The sequence below is a fragment of the Durio zibethinus genome, chromosome 18 (genome assembly GCF_047325235.1).
Source record: "Durio zibethinus cultivar Kanyao isolate XHJ-2024 chromosome 18, ASM4732523v1, whole genome shotgun sequence".
Taxonomy (NCBI): domain Eukaryota; kingdom Viridiplantae; phylum Streptophyta; class Magnoliopsida; order Malvales; family Malvaceae; genus Durio; species Durio zibethinus.
Genome location: NC_143179.1, coordinates 22,041,393 through 22,064,303, shown reverse-complemented (window position 1 = coordinate 22,064,303; position 22,911 = coordinate 22,041,393). Strand labels below are relative to the sequence as shown.

The following is a 22,911-nucleotide window of genomic DNA, read 5'->3' as shown; positions in this document are numbered from 1 at the left end:
TGTTGAAAAAAAAAAGAAATTATTGGAGACTTTGAAACCGACTTGAGAGGCATACGTTTGATATTGGTTTACTCCAATAATTTTGAGAAGAAATGAGGTTTCATTATAAAGTTATAAACGCAAGCGAATGAGGTTATTGATCCATGGTGCAAGAGACTGAACCACAGGTAAGAAAAGGATAGGTCCGATTGGAATAGGATGGGATGGTGAAGAAAGAGAGGCATTTTGTGCTAGTACATGGAGCTTGTCATGGAGCATGGTGCTGGTATAAGGTGACAACTCAGCTGAAATCAATGGGCTACAAGGTTACAGCAATTGACATGGCTGCTTCTGGGATCCATCCAAAGCAAGTTCATGAGATTCGTTCCATGTCTGATTACTTCGAACCGTTGATGGAATTCATGGCGTCTCTCCCACCAGAGGAGAGGGTGATTCTAGTGGGCCACAGCAAGGGTGGGTTTTGCGTTTCAGCCGCCATGGAAAGGTTTCCAGAAAAAGTTGCTGTCGCAGTATTTGCCGCTGCTTTTATGCCGGGTCCAGAACTCACTTTTCAGACTCTATCTCAAACGGTACAACCCTTTTCTTCCTCTCTCCAGCACCAACACTCCCACCTCTGAAGCAGTCCATTTAGCTCAGCCCTTGTTCATAGACCAGTTTTTGGCTACTTTTCTTTTCCTTCTATAGCATTTTAGCGTATATCCAGTCTTCAGACTAAGCTAGAAGACGATTTGTGAGGTGGATAGATAAGCACGAAAGCATGCTACTAGCAAGACAGCAACACTTATTTCACTTATTTCTTCCAAGATGCTTCCAAGGTTAAAAAAGAATTCCAAAACAGTTATTTGTTGAACCTCGTTCAACAAAAAAAAGAAGAGATATTACTGCAAACTGCAATTCTTAGTATGCATTGAGCGTAGTTCTTAACTTTCGTTACTGGTCTTTTTTCGGACAGGGCAATGAAAGATTGGATTCCGACAAGTACATGGACACGCAATTTGGATTCCACAATGGTATGCATGAGCCTGCAACCTCAGTACTCTTTGGGCCCAATTTCATGGCATCCAAGTTATACCAGCTTTCCCCTCCCGAGGCAAGAGTCTCAATAGGCTTCATCCTTGAATTCAGTTTTCCTTTGTGTTTGAAAGACGAGCTGATGTCTCTTTGTTTGTATACAATGTATTGGAGCAGGATGTAACGCTTGCACTAACTTTAGTCAGACATGTTGGTGTCTATAAAGATGAAAGATCAATCCAGGCTACTGCAGTCACCAAGGAGGAATATGGATTAGTGCCTCGAGTGTACATTGTGTGCAACAAAGATAATATCATAAAAGAAGACTTCCAAAGGTGGATGATTGAAAACAATCCACCAGATGAGGTAAAGCTGATTTCCGACTCTGATCACATGGTCATGTTTTCCAAACCGAACGAGCTGTGCTCTTGTCTTCAAGAAATTACAGAAAAATATATTTAGAGCGTAGTTGCTTGATTCAAACAGCTGAAATAAAATGGACCAATGTCGAACTTCCATTTTTTTTTTTATTTTAATGGCCTAATTTGTAATATTGACTTGTCGATCCAGCTCCCCTGATTCATGGAAATATTAAAGAAATAGCAGAGAATGCACCCAAATAAAATAAAAAAAAAAAAAAAAAGAAATTGCCGAGAAATACTTGAATGTGCTATTGTATACTTGTCACCTAATGGAAAAAATTTCGGGTCCAAGTATTAGCTGCTGTTTGATGACTGTCATAACCTCTAGATCCGAGAATCTATCGTTAGACATTGATTTTAGGGAGTCGCCACCAATCTTTTTTATCTAAGTGCGATTGGTCACCTAAAGAATCTGTCCCTTCAGGGAACACCTAAGTTTAAGGGTCCCTAAAAGAATAGGTTCAGGTCTACTAATCAGAACAGGGTTCGGGAGTTCGGTTACGTGTGAGGAAGGTTATAGCACCCTTACAACGCCCATCAAATGATGATATCAGCTTAAATTTGTGTTATCCAGTAAGCCTTAAAATTTTACAAAGTAATTAATTATTGAAAATTATTCTCAATTGACTCTAATACTTTTAGCAGAAAATTGAAAAAATTCCCTCACCTCAAGAGTATGCAAGAAAAACTACTGTTTCACTTACAGAGGCTCCGTCATCGGATTAGTTAAAGAAAAATCAAAATCAAAATTAAAATAGAAAGGAAGGAAATGATGATTGTTCTTGTGTAGGAAAAATTGATATTTTCAACTTTTTCCTCAAAAATATTTTTTTAGAAATTTATTTTTAAGGAAAATTAATACCTTCAACTTTTTCTCAAAAATATTTTTTTTTTTAAACTTTGATTTTCAAGGAAAATTGATACTTTCAACTTTTCTTCAAAAATTCTTTTTTTGAAAATTTATTTTTAAGAAAAATTGATACTTTCAACTTTTCCCTAAAAATACCTTTTTTTTGAAACTTTTATTTTCAAGGAAAATTGATACTTTCAACTTTTCCTCAAAAATATCTTTTTTTGAAAACTTATTTTTTTTAGGAAAATTGATACTTTCAACTTTTCCCCAAAAATGTTTTTTTGGAAATTTATTTTTAAGGAAAATTGATACTTTCAACTTTTCCCTAAAAATATTTTTTGAAAATTTATTTTTAAGGAAAATTGATACTTTCAACTTTTCCCCAAAAATGTTTTTTTGGAAATTTATTTTTAAGGAAAATTGATACTTTCAACTTTTCCCTAAAAATAATTTTTTGGAAATTTTAATTTTTAAGAAAAATTGATACTTTCAACTTTTCCCTAAAAATATTTTTTTTGGAATTTTTTATTTTTATTTAAAGAAAATAGAATAAAAAAAATAAATAAAAAAATAATAAAAAAATAAAAAATAAAATAAAGATAAAAAGAATATTAAATAAACCTAATCTAATAAATAAATAAATAAATAAAAAAACCTGGAGCGGCTCGGCTCAAGGCAGGGAAACGACTCGGGGGGAGCGGCTTGGCAGCTTGGCTCGGCTCGGCTCGGAGGGGGGCTGGCACGCGCGGGTCAGGAAGTGGGTCGAGGCTCGGGTCGGGTCAGGTTTCAGTAAAACGTGCGGATCCTCTGATTAACTTAAAGCCAAAACGACGTCGTTTTGGGAGGATATAAAATGCAGTTCCCTTCGTTTTTCGACAGAACGCTCCTCCCCTCTCTCTCTCTTCTTCTTTTTTTTCTCTCCCTTCTCTCTAAAAGCTGAAGAACACCGGTGAAATTTTCGTCGGATTCTGGAAAATGTCACCGGAATCTGGAAATTTCGTCAGAGGTTCGTCGGAAGTTGGCTGGAAGATCACCAGTTTCTGAGGTTCTTCGCCGGAAACTGGGTAGGTCACCGGAAACTTCAAGGTTGACCTGAATTTTCGTCGAAAAATTTAAACTTCACCGAAAAATGCAACCGAAATATGGAATTTTCCAGAAATTCCCAGAAAAAAATTTTAAAAAATTCCCAAAAAATTTTTGATGATTCCTAGAACTTTTTTAAACCTTTTCTTAGCCTTCTATACTCTTCTCTACACCTTTTCCTCTCAAATCAGTAGCTCTGGCTCACTGTTTTCTTCTCTGTGTGTTCTTCATTCTGTTTCAGGGGTCCTTTATATAGGGATTGATCAGGAGTTCCTGATCAATCCCAATTCTTCTTTGGACGGAAATTCAATCTTTGAATCTAACTGGACTCTTCTGATTGAATTCCCATTCACAGTGGGATTCTTCAACTTTCAATCCTAGCCCTAAAAAATCAAATAAAAAAATAATAAATAATTAGAAAAGATAGGATAAATAATAAGAAAAAATAATAATAATATCAGATTTACAAAAAACCAGATAAACGGAACAAAAGGAAAAAAAAGAAAAAAAATTATTAATAGATAATACAATAAGATAAATCAAAAAAATATTAAAAAATAAAAAATAAAAAAATAAGAGAAATAATAAATAAATTATAATATATAATAAATATAGAACTATATAAATAAAATATATATAAATCTATTTTAAATAAAAAATAAATAAATACAGATATACATATATTAATACATAATAATAATAAATAATAGAATACATAAAATACAAAAAAAAAATAATAATAATACAGGATAAAAATTGAATTGGACCTTACCTATTTGGGTCATGCCTAATTGATCTGGGCTTGAACCTAATTGGATGTCTACAATGACTAATGGAACAGTACTTGGATAAAAGTCGGTAAACATCGTTTTCAAGTTTCATTAATTGGATATATGGAATTGCATGGGGCCAATGTTGAGGCTGTTGGCATTATGAAATACATACTCTATATTTGACTTGTGATCCAGAGAGGATAGTATCAATGTACAACGAGGGAAAGAAAGAAGCAACTAACAAGGGAAAGAGGGCCTATAGTTGAAATGGAGGAAATGAATCCATTAATAACAAATTTATTGCAATAAGGAAATTATCTTATTTTATTATGCGTTGACTCAGACAAAGTGGATGGACAGTGTGAGTTTAAGTAACAAAAAAAGAATGCAAATTTGAATTTTCATAACCTAGATTGTGCTAATGGTTTCTTGTATATAAAAATGAAAAACAGTTGAATCTGAAATTTTAACTCAATTAATTCACGTAGTTATTTTGAATTCTGAGTCCACATGTCTCTTCCCCCCATCCCAATATAAAAAAAAATGAAAAACAACTTGGTATAAATACATAAACTGATGAACAAAATTTAGCCAACAGCATCATTTGTTTTTGCCACGCTAAGATCAAATTCAGGCATATTGTTTTGGAATCTCTAATAAACAACGGCAAACTTCTTGTGGCTTGGATAACATTGCCATATGATCAGCACCCTCAATCTCCATTACATTGTTTACCTGGTGGTTCTCGATCATCCAGCGTTGGAATTCCTCCGGTATTACTCTATCCTCCTTGCACACAAGATAGACTCGTGCTGTGGATCCATATCCCTCATCAGAGAACTTGGTTGCCTTGGACAAATCTGGTAGAAATGCTGATCCTGGCCTCACCAAAGTCTTGGCTAGTTCAAGGTCCTTCAAAGCAAAAAAAAAAAAAAAAAGAAAAAAAAAGTTCCTAGTTTTTTAGATACTTCAAAATGCATTTTGGCAAGTTGAGAAGTAGATGTAATTCTTGAACACTTAAACTTATATAATAGAGCTCGAGTTTTCAAAATTTAAACATCAAAGTGAGATTTTCCTGAGAGATCAAATACCTCAACAGGGCACTGCTGATAAAGATAGGATGCCATGAACTGAGGGCCTAACGTCACTGATATGAGGGGCTGTTCAGGTCCACTGTAGGGTGAATATTGAGTGTCCAACCACCCCTCTGCTGAGACGTTCCCAAAGCACTGTTGCAAGGAGAAGACTAGAAGGCAATTCAAAAACATTTTGACTACATAAACAAACATCCGGAAGCAGAACTCAGTTCAAGCCTTTTGTTTCCTATATATCACATTTTGAACACCTTTTCAGCTTCATTTCAGGTGGAAAACTCCACCAAAAGCATAGAATTAAAATGTTCAGGTGACTAATGTCAACATGGTTTTAACAAGAATAAAATCTAAATGTCAATCTTTAAAACACCCAAGTAACATTATTCAAAACGATCTCACTTTTTGCTTGAATATTACTAAAAACGATATTTAGTCTTACACTCTTTTATTGACCGTTTTGCCCCATTTTTCTTTAGTTTATTGCCTCATTGGGCTGAACACATTGGAATTGGATTTACAAATTACACTAAAAAAATCCTTATAATGAGATGGATTTATCTGAATGAGATAAGCCACCAGCTAGTACTGAGTTCTATTACCTTATCCAAAACATATGATGGCTGGTGAGTGGTATCTGGCATGGATGCTGTTAAGAAAACCCCAACTGAAATCTTTTCCGGAAACTTGTCCATGGCCAGGGCCAAATTGATGCCCCCTAGGCTGTGTCCCACAAGTATGACTTTTTCATTGGAAGGAAGGGAGGCTAGCATCTCCAACAAGGGCTCACTGTATTCATGAAACGTAAGAATATCTTCGATTGACTTCATCTTCATGTTGATTCCAGAAGCTGCTAGGTCGAGTGCTGTGACCCTGTAACCAGCAGACTCGAGCTGGGTTTTGAGTTTGTACCAACACCAAGCTCCTTTGCACATCCCATGCACCAGCACGAAGTGCTTTTCCCGTTTGTTCTCTGCCATGTTTTTTTCTTTTTTCTTTTTCAGTATTGGAGAGTTTGAACTTTGCTCTCTTGACTCTTCACCCCGTTAGGCACAGAATTTGATTACGCCATTGCAGATCTTTCAAGGCATATATAAAATAGGTTTTGATAATAGATATTTTGATTTTGGAATTGAAATTTCTCCATTATTGATTTGGATTTTGATACGTCCTGCTTTAATTATTGAAAAAAAGTTAAACCCACAATTTTCCAAGTGTTGATTTTGATTTGCCATTGAAGTTGTGGGCTCATGGGCTCCTGACAGTGACCTAAGTCACATTCACGGTGCCCTAAACAAAAAATGCTGGATTTAAGGGATTTTTGTTTTCCCCTAAATGGGTGGATTTCAGGAACTTGATTACTTGTTCAATAAAAATTTGAGGAAAAAGAAAACATCAAAGCAAAAAAATCCGAGAAAGGAAAATTTTCTGATTGTTGTTTGGTGATGCAAGAAAATTTTAAGGTAACAAAAAAGATTAAATTTTGATAAAAAAAAAACATAATAACAAATTAAATCATTCAACAACGTCATTATAGCTACAAGCTTAAAATCCAAACCATTAAGCTGCTCTAGTGACTCATTAGCCCACAAAAATTCCCAATAATTTGAGTCAAATATATATATGATTGAGCCTAGTTTAAGTTCAAATTATTTAAATAATGAATTGAGTAAAATTTAAGTATTTTAATATTAAATTTTATAGACTCGTAACTCTTATCAATTTTTTAAAATATGTTTTAATATATTTAATATTAATATATAAGTAAATGATAAAATATAATATTTAATGTTTATATTTATAGTTTTATGAAATTTTATCAAATGTATTGAATTGAGCTTAAATTGTTTGAAAAAATTATGAATCGGATTTAAAATTAAAAAATTAAATTCGATCAAAATTTAAATTTTTAAATTAAATTATATTCAAATCTAAAATAAATTGACTCTAATTGATTATATCCTATTGATCGGTTGGACGCATCCCTAAAAAACTTACTAAGTTATTATATGATGTTTGATTTTATGCACTTAATTATTGTAATTTTAATAAAATAGACCTTCATATCATTCCAATAAATAACAAATCTACATTCATCCCATCAGAAAAAAAAAAAAGGCAATTCATTAGGTTTAACAAGAAATTGTTTCCACGTGAAATACAGAGAGATGGAAAGGTAGACCTTGGATTGGAAACAAATTGTTTCCATTTCTTTCTTAGATTTTTTTAAAAGAATTTTTAGACTTAAATAGACGTCATTAATTGACTCCCTCCATCTCATACTTTATCTTTGATATTATATATCATTTTTTTTTTGGTATTAAAATCATCAATCAGGACCAATAATATAAAAGAAATTTTCTTTTTAATTTTCAAATGTAATCAAACATGAACAAACATGATGAAATTAATGTAACTTTGTATGCATGCTCAAACAAATATATATTAGCTTATCCAAGGCCTTAATTTGATTAAAAACCTTTGATTTCTTTATTGATATATTACCAATAAGAGATTACAATTACAATGCTGGCTTGTGGGTTATCATGAAAGTGAATTACCCAAACACTGGCATAGTGAAACGCTTCATGGCGATTCAACAATTTCAGTTATATTTCTCAGCAATTTCCTGGAGACATTTGAAGACCTCGTTGGGCTTGGAGAACATGGGCATATGGTCAGCCCCAGCTATGACCTTCACATCGCCTGTCGGGTTATGTTCAATGTACCATTTCTGCAACCTTTCTTTTATCAGCAAATCGTTTTGGCAAACAATATAAACTCGATTAACTGATCCAAATTTGTCTTTGGTTAGCAGAGATTCCTTTGACAAATCTTTCATGAACCACTTTCCAGGCCTCAACACCGTTTTAGCCAATTCGATATCCTACATTGAAAACAACATCAGCGCCATGAACACCACACATTGGAACCATTTATGCAGATCATGAAATTGAATTTTTTTTGTTGTTGTTGAAATACTGACCTCTTTTGGGGATAATTGGTAAACCTTTGCCAACATGTAGTTTGGCCCAAACAAGGCACCTGTTGGGGGATTTTCTGGTCCGTCATCAAATGAGAGCTGGAAATCCATAGTGGACTCTTCCATGACACTGTTGAAGAACTGGTTTCCCATAAATGAAGAAAATAAAATTATTAACTACCCAGAAAATTAATGTGGGTTCCAGAAATCAAGCAATATTCCAGTCACCATGTCTCCTTAAAAACATGCTACAATTGAAAACGACGTGGAACAAATTTGCAGTCATCATCTACCGAGACCAAAAGAATATTACCTCTTGTACACGAGTTCCTGGGGGAGAATCATGATTTGGCATGAAGGCTGTGAGATAAACCCCAGCTAATATTTTCTGTGGATACCTCTCCATGGCTAAAGAAATACTTATGCCACCGAAACTATGACCCACTAAAACCACCTTCTCTTCTTGAGGCAAAGAGGCGATGAATTCCATCAATGGCTGCGCATAGTCAGACATGGAAGTGAGCTCACCTATATTCTTGGGGTTGATTCCACTGGCACCAAGATCCAATGGACTGACACAATGACCAGCCGATTTGAGGAGTGCCACAACCTTGTACCAGCACCAAGCGCCATGGCAAATGCCATGAACTAGAACAAAGTGCTTCATCCTTTTTCTCCCCAACAGGTTTTTGGGCTTTATTTTTTTCTCCCTTGAGGGGCTTATATATAAAGGGGTTGCTCAAGTGCTCAAGCCTTAAACAAAATCTTCCAACTATTTAATTAAAGATTACGAGATATTGATCAAACCACCATAATTATTGGCATGCTGTCAGGATATATTTACTATTTTATCTTAGGTAATTAATTATTTTCTCAATAAGGTAATTAGTTATTGTAAAAACATGGATGAAAATAAATTAAATTAGATAAAATGATGTGGATTGACTAGTTCTAAGTGCAAATGACCCCAACCAAATAAAGCAACTTTTTTTTTTTTTTGAAATAATCTTGAGAATACTTGGTTGATAAAAGGGAGAGTAACCTATTATTGATTTGAGAATCAATTGTAATCCAGTAAAATCTTTAATATTTCTCTCCATATTGCTTCCCTATTTTGTTTACATTACTTCCATAAATAAGTGTTTTTTTTTAATTAAAGTATAAGATAAATTAAAATGATAATCAAATATTACATTGATATACTAAAGAAACTGATGTAAAGCAAAAATATTATTGAGATGATTGCTGATTGCATATCTATACTACGTTCACAAATGGATGCAAAATCTTGGTCTTGGTCTAGCACATGCTTTTGTGCAATGTAAAGGTGGTCAGATGGAAATTAAATTGCTAATCTGTGATGTCACAATCTAAATATATATTTTCAAGCACAAAGCAGTAACTGGATTATTTTCCTCATAAATTCCATTAGCAGGACTTGAATTCTAATGGAGATTAATTATAAATTAAACTGTCATCTTATATGTTTTGAGCCATTTAATTCTTGGCAAGTTTTTTTTTTTTTTTTAGGTCCAGAGAGAATGACCCAGATGTGGCCATGCAGCTCCATTAATCAACTTCACTTCTTTTCCATTGGCACCAAGATTCAATTGCAGTGACACGGGGACCAGCTGATTTGAATGAGACAGCGTTGTAGCGGCATCAAGCTCCATGATACAAACCAAGGATTAGTGTCACGCTAAGCACTCCAAAAAAAGTAAGTAAATTACTTTAATCTTATATTGGATAAAAAAAAAGGATTGCTTGATATATAAAATTTGGTGCTATATACTTTAATAAGTAAATTTTGTAAAAAGAGAGTAATGATTATGAGACAAGTGATATTAAAATAAATTCTTAACTCATTTAATTTCATTTTAAACATCAAACGAGATAAATACGATAGTAAAATTTGATCATTTCAAATATTTTAAAAGGAGTAAGCAAAACAGTAATCGTGAGGAAAATATCATGAAATAAAACAAAAGAGAATATCATGTTAAATACTTCAAAAAAGTAAATCTTCGTTCCTATTGAAAGTCACTTAATGAGATTAATTAGAAAAAAAATGTCATCTTTAATTCCACATTGAATGGGAAAAAAAATCACTAGATATATAAATATTGGCACTATATATTTTAATAAATCAATTATATAAAAAGAGAATAATTATCATGTGACACTAGCTCAAAGTGCTTCCTGATTTCTTTTTCGTCTCAATCCTCTTCGTTTTCTTGCTCGATCATGCAATTAAGTGTAATTGGGGCTTATCTAATGGGACTCGACCCGTTAACATCAAGGGTGAAAATTCTTTGCAAATTGCAATGTAATGGATGACAAGGGGCTTTGCAATGGCCCAGGCCTTGAGAAAAGCATCGATCTTCCCAAGTTGCCATTTTTTCCTTCTGTTCTTTTGATTGATTAATTTTGGTTTTTAATTTTTTTTGTTTTTTTTTCTGGCCATTTTGCTTAGGTACGGATATGATAGATTTGACGCCTAAATAGTGCTTGCTCTCCATTTCAAGCGCATAACCCACCTGCTTGACCATAATAATATCTGACTTAATCAGTTAGCTAAGAAATTATATACCTTTAATTAATTGAAAATTAGGGCAGTTAAAGCCATGGGGAACCATTTATGATTAATAACCATATCCTTTATTTATTTTTTAAGATCAAACCTCAATTGTCTCTGTTTCTGAGGTGGAAATTGGCAGTTGCAATATCACTTCGTGATGGGACATCAGTGGCAGTGAATAATATTCCAAAACCCATTATCAACAGGCTACATTTCAGCATCAATTTTTCAAGAAAAGAACAAAATATTGTAGAATTCAGCGATCAGAAACAAAAAAGGTCATTGAATAGTCTGTATTTTGTACTACACGTGGATGGAAATTTCTTGGTCCCAGACAAGTATATATTTCTGCAGTATCATGACTATCAGTAGGAAAATTATTAATCTGTGATGTCACAATCTGAATAATTTCTAGCACAAAGCAGTTAAATGGAGTTCTTTTGTTTCTCCTAAATTTCATATAAGCTGCATTGGTTAACTTCACCTCTTCAGTTGGCTGTTCTAGGTAATCCATATCTAGGATCTGTCTTGTTCACAGACTTCGAAAAGTCTGATTAATGGATCTATAATTTAGCTTTCGAACTTCCCTTTAACAGGGACTCATTGACCAATTCTTCCAGGAAAACCAGGTAGGCCTCACCAGTATTTTGGCTAGTTTAAGATCTGGTAAAAATGTTGCTGATCGAGCTATGAAGGTCAAGGTATAACACATGGCAGTCAAGGCATAACATAGGTCATCAACGACGACCTCAAGGCATGCAGCTGTTGAATTCTATACTGAATCTGGTAAGGCTTGTGGGCAGTTTGGATTGAGAATGTTTGAGTAACTTGGGCTTTGGACCAAAAGGAGATGAAATTGGTTGGCATTGACAGTCCAATTGGATACTCTGGCCTTCCGTTGAAACTTGAAAGAGCTAGTGAGATGAGAACTACATATATAGCAAAATAATTCAATTAAAATTTGAGTTTTGTATAGTAAAAATAGTTTAAATCATAGCTAGGCATGAAATATCTGTTACTTCTTGAACTACTGTTGCCATGCAGTACCATAATTGGTCATGTAGGCTCCAATTTGGAACTCCTCGATGGTTAGAGTCAAAAGCTGTGGCCACCATTGTTGCAGATATTCCGAATCGGATGCAATCATGCAAAGCCGCAAAAGCAATAAGGACAAGAGCACTAACCAGGTCACTGCCAGACCAGCCAATCCAAGCAAACATACAAAACTTGCGACCAGCCACAAGCCCGTGATAACTCTTATCATTTTCAATTTGCTAGTTTTAGTTTTTAAATTTTAACTCAATTTTAATGAATTTAATCTTACACTTTTATTAAAAGTCATTTTTTAATTATAAAATGGAGATAAATAAATTAATAAACTAAGAGTTCAAGTTACAACAAACAGTACAGGGAAAGTAACCGGCCCCAATAATATCAGCAAACAAAGAAAGGCCAACACCATTAAGAGGTTCGATAAAAACAATAAAATCCTACTGATGGTAAGCTCCTATTTTTGCCAAAATATATATATACCAGCACAAGCATGGGTCATACTATAAAATATAAACAAGTGTAGTTCTTCTGGGTTGCTGCTTGGTTAACCTACAATCATTTATAAGGGAACTATGAACAGCAAAGGATTGAATACCATGAATTATAAGATTCAAATCTACAAGAGAATTCATCCCAATAATTAAGTTAGAGAAATTATACTGAACAGCAAGCATGAAATCATCGCGTCAGCCTCATAACTCGGTTGCCAAGCTTGAAGTGCATCCCACTTTTTTTTATTTAGCAGCAAGAGATTTTTGAGTTTCGTGTGTTATATCTCTTCTTTTGACTGATTCAAACAATTAGATTTAACGAATTTATAAAAAATTATTTTGTTATCATTTCTTAACAGATTCGAATTTAAATTAAAAAATATATTTTTTCTTTATCACTTAAATCACTCGTTGATAATTACGTCTTACTTTCCAAGCAAATTAAACCATAACATACACTTACCTCGAAAATCAAAATAGACCTCCTGCACCAGCAGGTCTTGGATTTCCATTTGCAGAACCATCAGTGTCTATTATCTATTACCTACAATAAAAGGAGGCCCCGACTCCAATTGTAAGTGCATGAATTGAATGTCAAAAAGAAGAAAGTAGAGGATAGATTTGGGTGTACAGCTGATTGCTAGAAGTTTCTAGAGGGCCCCTTTTCCTTTCTTGATTCATGTTTGGGTCGGCAATGGGCATTGATTCTGTTAGAGCTGGTTCTCAACCACCTTTTCATTCTTTCCTTCTCTCCTCAACTCAAGCAGCTGTTTCAAATTTCAATCTCCAGTCAAAGTCTCCATTTGGTAACATTTTTTCCTCGGACCTTCAGAAAACAGGGTTACGTGGGGGCTTCGAACCGTCCCATTTTTTCTCTATGGATGGTCCGAAGAAAGAAGCAAGTGAATCAGATTCCCCATCGGGGAATAACGGTGGTGGTTTTGAAATGCCGGTGGAGTCGTTGATTGACGGTAAAAAATTTTCAAGTTTTTCTTTCTTTTTCTTTGTTATTTATATTAAAAAATCGTTATTTTAAAAGCTGTGACTTTCTAAATTTTCCATGTTTTGTCTTTTTTTTTATTAATTTTTACAAATTATTGTTTTATTTATTTATTTATTTACATAAATAATCAGCTTTGGAATTTTGGCAGGTCGGGAAAGGTTTGCGTATGGACGCCAAAGCATAAAAATTGGCTTTTCAGCATTGGATTGAAGCTGTAATTTACTCTTCTTAGTCCTTTTACTTCAATAAAAAAAATAATTTTATTTCAAATAGTGCTGCGTTGTTTGTTGTTGAATTTGTGGCGAAAGAGAGGACAGCCATGCGTACTGTTCTTTAGAATTGGTAAGCTTGGTAGTTGATGTCTCGCCATTTTTGTGGTTGCATGTTTTAATTGAGAACAGATCTGGCATCTGGGCATTTGAGAATAGTGGTGTAAAATCCGTTTAAAAAAAAAAAGATTATTTTTTAAGTATTTTTATAAATAGAGAGACTCTTTAATAAAAAATAGAAATATAAAATACTATTGATAAATAATTCAAATTTTTTATAAGATTAACTTATTCAGTTTTTAGTCAATGATGAATCGAAGGAAAAATAAAAGTTTAGTTCTCCTCTCCTTTTTTTATACGTAAAAGACATCGAATGATTTTTAGTGAAGGGTATAACAAAATCTGTAAGGAGAATTGTCTGTAGAGGTGAGTAAATAATTTCTTTCAATTTTAGAGTGTTAATTGTTAAGTTTTGATGTGTAATTTATAATCGAAAATTTTTAAAATTTTAAGATTTTCATTATCTCTCTTCAAGATTAGTTTGGACAAATAATTTAGACTTTAATTAGGGTAAGTGTTGAGAAAATTTGTAATATGATTTTATTGTTGTAAAAATAAAAAATAAAAATTTGATGGGAATAGAAAAAAAATTTTTTATTTCGTATGAACTCTAATATGAACTCTGGTATTTACAATAATAAATTAAGGTTATATATTGTATTGAAAGATTAAATATTGCTATGATTATGATATATTGTTATAATACTTGCTAAATTTACTTTTCAATGAAATAAATAAAAATTAATTCTGAATTTTTTATGAATAGTAGTTTAATGTTTACTTAAGGATGTGCAGGCTGCCTAGTAGCAGCAGTAGGGAGAAATTACGAAATTTCTCTTAATTTTTATAGAAGGATTTACAGATTAAGCCATATATATTTGGAAAGCTTATTGAGTTTACTTTTCAACAAAACAAGCGGAATTGAATTTTGGAGCTTTTTTATGAATAAATATGTAATTTTATTAAAATGTATACAGGTTATCTGGTAACAGTATCTGACGTGGATTGTAAAAATTATTATAATTAATCCACAATGAATCACGAGATGAGTCATATATGGTTGAAACTTTATCGAGTTTAGTTTTTAACGCATTAAAAAGATTTTAATTTCAAATTAGACATCTTGAGATATGATCATTTTAGTGAAAGTAGTGCAGGCTACTAGAATTAGTTACTTGAGTTAATTCTTATTTAACTTAATTATTTTGGTATAAGTGGTCTCAAATGGGTTGATTAATTACTGTTATGTTGAAATTATCTTGAATAGACCATTAATTATTTTGAAAAAAAACTAGGTGGTGAAATCGAAAGAAAATAAGTAGAATCTTACACACTTTACTTGTTTTCGAATCTATGTATATATGTATGTTTATCAATGAATGAATATTTTATTTCATTATTTTCGAAGTATGAAAATAAAATCAAGCATATGATTATTTTGTGTTTTTATATATAAATGATGGATCATGCTTGTGAATTAAACAAGAAAGTAATTTATATTTAAAGAATGATTTTATGATAGCTACGTTTTTTATATCCTTAAGAAGTAAGATTATCGACACTAGAACAAATTTTACGGCCCTAGCTAACGATTAATAGTAGTTAGCATAGATATAATCATATGGCCTTGCTAACATGTTACAGTAGTTAGCGTAAGACTCTGGTTAGCGGGTTATAATAATTAGTAATGATCATGAAAATGAAATTGTCGATACGACTAATGTCACTGGTTATAACAATAACCGTAGCTAATGATAAATGAATGATAATGATGATTTATGATGAATGATTTTCTTTTTACAAATTGATCCATGATTTGTTGACATGTTTGATATTGATTTGTGATATATGAATTCTTGACAGAATGTTGATTTTTTAATTATTTTTGACATTATGAGTTGATGAATATTTTTAGAATGATCTATATAATACGTATGAAAATAATATTTGATCTGATAAGATGCGTGAGTGTATACTTACTAAGCTATGATTTGCTAATTTTTCATTTTTTTTTTTTATAGATGATATGAATAATAAGTATGATTAATCTTGAGAGGAGCTAGAAGAATTGAGCATTGAAAAACTATTTAGAGAATAAAATTTATGAAGTATTATTTTTTTTAGTTATAATACTCAATATTAAACCTTTAAAGATTTATTATTTAATTATTTTACTTATTGAGAACTTTATTTTATTTGAAAATTTTTTAATAATTATGGATTAAAATTTATATTATTTTAAAATTTTATTTTAAAATAATATGATCGTCTTGATATCGGACATGACGAAAAGTGACTATTGGGATAACTTGAATAAGAATGATTCGAGGTCGAGCTCAGCGGCCGCCCTACGTCTGCATTCCTCCTGACTTCTATTATTTTCTATTCCTGCCGGGAAATAAAAAATAAAAATAAAAACTTTTGTCACTAACACTGTTGTCTCACAGGGCTGTCCAATGTTTAGGTTGTGAGAGAAAGAGCAGAGGCATTGTTTTAACAGTCCTTATATGGGTTATTTCATTATTTGAAAGTGAATATTTTTGTAAAAGGAAAAAAATTTTTGAGTGCATTACTCAGCTTTATCTTCTCATGGCTAATATGCACAGTCCATCCATTGTTATAGGACAGAATTTGGGGTGGCATTCCAACTTTATGGAGAAATTTGATGTAGCAGTGGCCAGGACAGTTGCAGAAATGAGAGTTTTGGGTGATTATGATATGATAACTTCTTATATTGAAATTCTTTTTTTTTTTTATTTTCCAAGACTGCAAGCTTTATTACTGTCTAAATGGGTGATTTTGGCATGACTCAGTATGTGTTTTTATCTTTCATGGGTTTTACTTTCCTTTTTGTTTTATAGTGTTGGGTTGATTGTTGCTTGGAAAATGAAGGGAAAGATAAGAAATTATGTTTCCTTGTGTTTTTTTGCAGGCAACTGTGGCTGATCTGCAGGAGGCAATTCACAAGAAGAGTAGGTGATATGCTTTTTTAGTTGTTAAAAATTAGCTTAATTGCTTACTCTGTTAGTCAATTCTTCCTCCTACTTAAGTTTCAGCTGGGTTTTGTAAAGTAGATATGTCTTGAATTCCATCCATATTGAGGTGAAAGAAAATCTTGCCAATTGCAACATATATTACTTTGCTGCCTATTTTTTCTCGTGAGGAAAGGGGTTCTATGGGGTCTGTTATAGTTTAGCATTTGAGTGGTAATAAATGCCGAAATTTTGATGGATTTTTTTGCCTTTTTATTGTCATCTTGAACCTTTCCCCCAATTCCTCAAAAGATGTGTTTTTTTATAGCATGCGTGTAGACACCTTCATTGGTCATTAGATTCTTTTCAACTGAATTCTCATGTGTTGTACTGGCAGCGAAAAAGTTCTATCCTTCGAGACAAGGACTAACACTTCTTGTGCCATCGGGATCAAAGGAGAGGCCTATTGTCCTTAACTGCAAGAAGAGTCTCAAAGACTACTGCGGTGGAAACCAGAACAACATAACTGTAGTGGTCAAGGATCTGGGTCCACAAGAGTCTTACCGTACCCTTTTCTTCTTTGAGTGCTTGGGTCCTTTGATTCTCTATCCCATCTTCTACTACTTTCCTGTGTACAAGTTCTTGGGTTATGAAGGGAAGCGTGTCATCCACCCTGTTCAAACATATGCTTTATATTACTACTGTTTCCACAACTTCAAACGTATCATGGAAACATTCTTCGTCCACCGCTTAAGCCATGCAACATCTTCACTATCAAATGTCTTCAGAAATTGTGCTTATTACTGGACCTTTGGTTCTTGCTTACTACGTAAACCACCCGCTTTATACACCTGTTAGTGACCTCCAAATGAAGATTGGGTTTGGTTTTGGATTGGTTTGTCAACTCACAAACTTCTATTGTCATATCATACTGATGAATCTACGCAGCCCTGATGGGAGTGGAAGGTATCAAATTCCTCGTGGGTTTCTGTTCAACATTGTGACATGTGCAAATTACGCAACAGAGATTTACCAATGGCTGGGTTTAGGGATATACAAATGATCCCTTTCTATGTTTTTTCTCCATTTCATCCTTCCACAGTCTTCCAGACATTCAAGGATCTGCAAAAACCATAAGACTTCCTAAGTCCATGTATTGAATCCATCTTCATCCACGAAACTTTTTCCATCATTTTGTATATCAATTACCAAGTACAACACCCTTATTTGCACATTCCACTGTCTGTAACTAACTAGAAAAGTTGGGCAGAGGACATTATAAGCAATACCAAACTTGACTGGTAATTGTTTATCTTTTCAAATTTGAGTATTAGGCATGTGATTACTATTTTTTTTCACACACAAAGATGATTTGGAATGTTTAATCCTGTTGCAGAGTTCAAAACTTGGCATGTTGGATAGACTTTAAAACCATTCAAAATGCAGGCGCTATTATGTAGCAGGGATATGCAGCAATGTGAGTAGTGCAAGGTGATATAATATTGCATAGATATCACGAATTATGTTAGATATCCTTTCATTTCTCTTCTTAGTGTAATTTTGCAGGTTTCCAAGAATACATCATCAAGTATACTGGAATAATTTATTTGGAGCTACTAAATTTACAAAATCTCCACCATAACAGTTTATGATGTGTTTCTTCAATTTTAATCTAAATGGTATAATTTAATAATTCTTCGAAAACTCTTCCTTTTCTTCTTTTTTCTTTGCTGAGAAATTAGATTTGCCAACCTTTTTGTGATGATCTGCATCAACAAAAAAAGCGTTACTTATTGTCATTTTTTAATTAGAGACATGTAGATTAACTGTGAACATATGTAGGAAAATGAAATTCAATCAGTTTATGTTTTAGGTTAATTGGAACATGTAGTAATTCAGAAAGAGAGTAAAGAACCATGGAACTATGGTTTCGTGAAATTTTGCAATAATGGATAAGAGCACCATGACACTGGTGGTTTTTATTGTTGTTTGGAACTGATGTTTTCTGTCGATATGTGTCAAGTGTTTTGCTATTCTTTAGGATGATCAATTTATTTTTTAGTTGTTTTTTTTTCCAGTTTAACTTGCTTCATCATTAATTGTAAGGAATCAATTAGTTTTTTACTTGGCATTTGATTTTGTAAAGAGCCTGAGATTCTATTAGTATTCATCAGATGAAGATTTAGCTAGACAATGCTTTGGGTGGAATCAGTTTGCAAACCTAGCTTGCTGATATACTTATATGATAAAGTGAGTTAACTCTTTATAAATTTTACATTATATCAACATTTTCATTTTCATTTTCAACAGTTATACTTGTCACGGTTCAATGTAAACAATATGACCTTTGACAGCTTAAGGTTCTGTTTAAATCTATGTCACTATCTAATATTTGAGACATTTCATAGTAGCAACAGGTTTATTTTTGCTGCACCACACCAGGAGTTAGAAGCATATACCGGGAGTGTTTAGGTTTCAATGATCTTATGTACTGCCTTTCATTTTTCTGGTAATCACCATGTTCAAATTGTTTTTCCACAACAACATACTATGAGTGAAGATCTCAATGGTTGAGAAATATGTTTGTTTGACACATTTATCTGTTGTGAAAGAGTGATGCTAGCTTAATTCCATGCAAAACACAACGCTTGTGCATATGATGCCGCTCCTTGATGGTAAGCCTTGCTTTGCTTTTTTCATTGTTTTTTGTTTCAATTTGGTGGGGTTATAAATTATTCTTTGCCTGGATTGAGCTTTTGAAGAATTTGAGATCATATGATAAACAATGTGAAACAACAATTCATGTGGTTTTCTTTCATGCTTGCTTAGACTATGGTTTGAATTTATGTGTTTTTTGAACAATTTATTCCAGGGACTAATCATTTTGATATGCTTCCTAAAGAAGCTGAATTATCAAATTGATTTATGTTTGTTTTGTGAACTATTTAAGCATTATGACTCGGCATGGAGTGACATCTTTTTGAAACAAAGTGATTCACCCAGGAAGCACAATTACTGATGTGTTCAGAGCTGAATTCCATCATCAAATCAGGGGATATCCCATACCTCGATCTGAAAAAACACAAAGTCAAGCATCAGTTCATTCCAGATAAGCTACAAATTCTATCCCCTAATTTAGTGATGTCCAGTATGTTGTTCTTTTTATCTTCTCCTACCCAGCCGGCCATCACGTTCTGAACTCTTCAAATCTCTGCCCCATAATGAATCTTTACTTGATTTGAAACACAAAGAGTTACTTAATTTGTTTTGCTCTTTGTCAAATCTAATAAATCTTTGCATGAAATGTATCACTGCAATTTTACATGTACCATTCTGTTTGTCACTTTTAGAATTAATAGATTTTATCTGTTGCTGTGCAGGCCTTGGTGTGAGTAGGGACTTATGTGAATTCTATGTACAAGCAATACCCTCAGAGCTCTTAGAATCTGGTTATGTTTATCGTTGTTTTTGTTCCAATGAGGTAATTGCTTTCAACCAAACATTCTGAATGGGAAGAGATTTGAATTGAACTACTTTTCGGTTTCAACTGATTGCCTCTGGAAATTGGATTGGAAACTATTTTTGTACGACTTTCTTTCACTTGTAATTTTAAATTATTAATTCATAATTTTATTTTATTTCTACAGTTAAATCATAAATATATAATTTTATTTCACTTACGCGACGAAATGTGGGCTTGAAACCTAGTTTAATTTAACAATGTCCCCTTCTGATCAGGAGGTTGCCAAACAATCTGTTTCATACTGAAATTTTTTAGGTGAATTTTTTCTCCAAACAGCCAAATATTCATAAGCAATAGATAAAGTTATTTGACGCCAGACATTTTCATTGAAGTTTTCTTTCTAAAATAAATTCGCGATATTCATAGGTGCCATATGATCAGACAAAAAACAACACTCCAAGGAGCATTTCATGCCGCCTGCTTCACATTGCAATTAATTTAGAGCCAAGTACACAGCTCAGGTTCGTATGACATTATGTGATACCTTTGAATGCGACACATCCACTTAAGCAAGTTCTTCAGATTTTATGAATTCCAAAAGAAAAAAAAAATCTATATAATTTTTATTTTTTTTAATAAAAATTATTTCATATATGATTATAAGGGATCTTGTATATTAAAACAAAAAATATTTCATCGAAACAAGAAAAGATTTCAAGATTTAGCATATATATATGTACATGTTCAGCAGAATTTATCTGCGATGTCTTGTAAAAGCTGGCAAAGCTCTTTGGGCTTGGAAAGCATGACCATGTGGTCGGATCCACTAATGAATTTCACTTCTTTGGCTGGAGAGCTCTCAAGCATCAGTCGCTGGAACTCTTCCACCATCACTTCATCATCTTCTAATCCAATGAAAACTCGATCCACCGATCCGAAATTTTCTTCTGTTAACAAATCCGCCGTGGCCAATTCCTCCAAGAACAGCTCACTTGGTCGAACCAACATTTTGGCCAACTCCACATCCTGCACGCAATAACAATGCAATTAATTAGGACAAATTCACATACACATATATACATATATGAAGCCAAGTTCTCAGAAAATGAGGCAGATATAGCAGTTTGATCGTTGCTTCAACCGATTAAAAGGCCTTGCCTTGTTAAAATATATATATATATATATATATATATATAAACTTGCCTCTAATTGGCAGTGTCGATAAGCTTTGGCCGCCATGAATTTTGGACCAAAGAGTGCTGAAGTTGGCGGCTTCTCCGGGCCTTTATCAAATGTGAACTGGCAATCCATTAACGACTCCACTGGGGTCCTTTTAAAGTACTAAATCAACCAAAAAGGAAAGTTAACTAAAATTAGAACATTCAAACCTGGCTATTAATGTATTAAATTAGTATTAATTACTAGGTTTACTTGTTGTATGAGAGTCCCTGGTGAAGAGCTATGATGAGGCATACAGGCTGAAATAAACACTGCAACTGAAATTTTCTTGGGAAATCTTTCCATGGCTATAGATATACAGAGACCGCCGTAGCTGTGACCAACAAGAATGACCTTGTGATCATCAGGAAGAGGGGCCAAGAAATCCATCAATGGCTGCAAGTAATCTGAAAAGGAAATAATCTCTTCGAGCCGCTTGGGATCAACCCCGGAAGCACCAAGGTCCAAGGCAGTGACTTGATGACCAGCCGTTTTGAGTAGGCTCACAAGCTTGTACCAGCACCAGGCTCCATGGCAGATCCCATGGATTAATACAAAGTGCTGTTTTCTCTCCATTGCTATAGTCTCTTGTTGTGTGCTATATGTTTTCTATATTTTGAGGCCTATCTTCCTTTAAATAGACTTTGTATATATGAGCAAAAAAACAAAAATTGTGCACACAATAATAAAGGAGACACCGTCCATTGCCTTACCCGCCACTGTCACAGAATTTAAGGCTTACTATAAGTAAGATAATTTTTCTTATAATTCTTTTAATTTCTGTTCTTACCTTGGACGAAAATTCTTTTTATACAAAGAGATAACAGTTTTGGACTAAAGAAAGAATAGTAAGTATTGAGATTTATATTTTATATTTTATATTTTTAATTTAAAAATAATTGTATGATATAATTAAATTAAAATTTGAATTATTTTTGATGAGATTAGTTGGGGTATTTTTGCTAATTACTGGATTGTCCCTACTTTATAGTATCTACAAAATAATTTTTTTCCAAATTAGGAACCTTTAGCCTATACTTTCGGTCAATAACCACATAGAGTCTGCCTTTCTTGAAACAATAATAACATATTCTTGAATATGTCACCTACCTTATCAGCTTAGGTTTGAAGTAAATCTATTTATGGGTCCGTTTAGATCGAATTTAGACAAGATATTAATAAGTTTTAAGTTTCTTCAGCCCTCTTTAGTCTAAAATATGAGCTTTATTTTATTGCTCAGGTTCGGTTCAATTTTAAAAGACTCCTTTTAGATAGCCCATATTTTAATTTTTTCAAATAAAAATTAACTATAATCTATAAATAATTAACAAAATAAAGCACAACAAAATTATTTTGTTAATTTAATTTAGTGTTTCAATGTGATTAGTATATATAAGTATAGGATATTAATGTATGTATATATATTATTTAATTATCTATTTATTATTATGTAATATAAATATAAATAAAAAATATATTATTGTTATTTAGACTGAACCGAGTCAAACCCAAACCTTAAATTTCATATCCAAAACGCAATTTATTTTTTAAATGAGTTTAAAATTTAAATTCAATTCTATTTAACGAG

General features: G+C 32.9%; 5 protein-coding genes across 9 annotated transcripts; 2 read left to right on the top strand and 3 right to left on the bottom strand.

The window, feature by feature from the left end:
- Positions 1–135: 135 nt before the first annotated feature.
- Positions 136–1,529, top strand: LOC111300009 (methyl jasmonate esterase 1-like). The gene is made up of 3 exons (XM_089747958.1): positions 136–569; positions 953–1,090; positions 1,189–1,529. The coding sequence occupies exons 1-3, from the start codon at positions 204–206 to the stop codon at positions 1,471–1,473; spliced, it is 789 nt and encodes a 262-aa protein (XP_089604084.1). The 5' UTR covers positions 136–203; the 3' UTR covers positions 1,474–1,529.
- A 3,065-nt stretch (positions 1,530–4,594) lies between these two features.
- On the bottom strand, positions 4,595–6,389 carry LOC111300008 (methylesterase 1-like). The gene is made up of 3 exons (XM_022895578.2): positions 5,836–6,389; positions 5,234–5,371; positions 4,595–5,054 (listed from the first exon to the last, which is right to left on the bottom strand). Exons 1-3 carry the CDS (start codon positions 6,211–6,213, stop codon positions 4,773–4,775), a joined length of 798 nt encoding a protein of 265 aa, XP_022751313.2. The 5' UTR covers positions 6,214–6,389; the 3' UTR covers positions 4,595–4,772.
- Positions 6,390–7,699: 1,310 nt separating this feature from the next.
- Positions 7,700–8,960, bottom strand: LOC111300757 (methyl jasmonate esterase 1-like). The gene is made up of 3 exons (XM_022896374.2): positions 8,530–8,960; positions 8,220–8,357; positions 7,700–8,120 (listed from the first exon to the last, which is right to left on the bottom strand). The coding sequence occupies exons 1-3, from the start codon at positions 8,881–8,883 to the stop codon at positions 7,839–7,841; spliced, it is 774 nt and encodes a 257-aa protein (XP_022752109.2). The 5' UTR covers positions 8,884–8,960; the 3' UTR covers positions 7,700–7,838.
- A 7,024-nt stretch (positions 8,961–15,984) lies between these two features.
- Positions 15,985–21,777, top strand: LOC111300756 (very-long-chain enoyl-CoA reductase-like). Of its 5 annotated transcripts, none has more exons than XM_089747952.1 (8): positions 15,985–16,482; positions 16,603–16,646; positions 17,040–17,943; positions 18,039–18,133; positions 19,593–20,123; positions 20,381–20,420; positions 20,532–20,626; positions 21,638–21,777. In XM_089747952.1, the coding sequence occupies exons 1-3, from the start codon at positions 16,460–16,462 to the stop codon at positions 17,498–17,500; spliced, it is 528 nt and encodes a 175-aa protein (XP_089604078.1). In that variant the 5' UTR covers positions 15,985–16,459; the 3' UTR covers positions 17,501–17,943; positions 18,039–18,133; positions 19,593–20,123; positions 20,381–20,420; positions 20,532–20,626; positions 21,638–21,777. The 5 variants fall into 5 exon arrangements, with proteins under 5 accessions (XP_089604078.1, XP_089604079.1, XP_089604076.1 ...); XM_089747953.1 differs by having other exon boundaries at positions 20,290–20,420; XM_089747950.1 differs by lacking the exon at positions 20,381–20,420.
- On the bottom strand, positions 20,707–22,001 carry LOC111300755 (methylesterase 10-like). The gene is made up of 3 exons (XM_022896372.2): positions 21,537–22,001; positions 21,309–21,446; positions 20,707–21,131 (listed from the first exon to the last, which is right to left on the bottom strand). Exons 1-3 carry the CDS (start codon positions 21,897–21,899, stop codon positions 20,850–20,852), a joined length of 783 nt encoding a protein of 260 aa, XP_022752107.1. The 5' UTR covers positions 21,900–22,001; the 3' UTR covers positions 20,707–20,849.
- Positions 22,002–22,911: the final 910 nt, after the last annotated feature.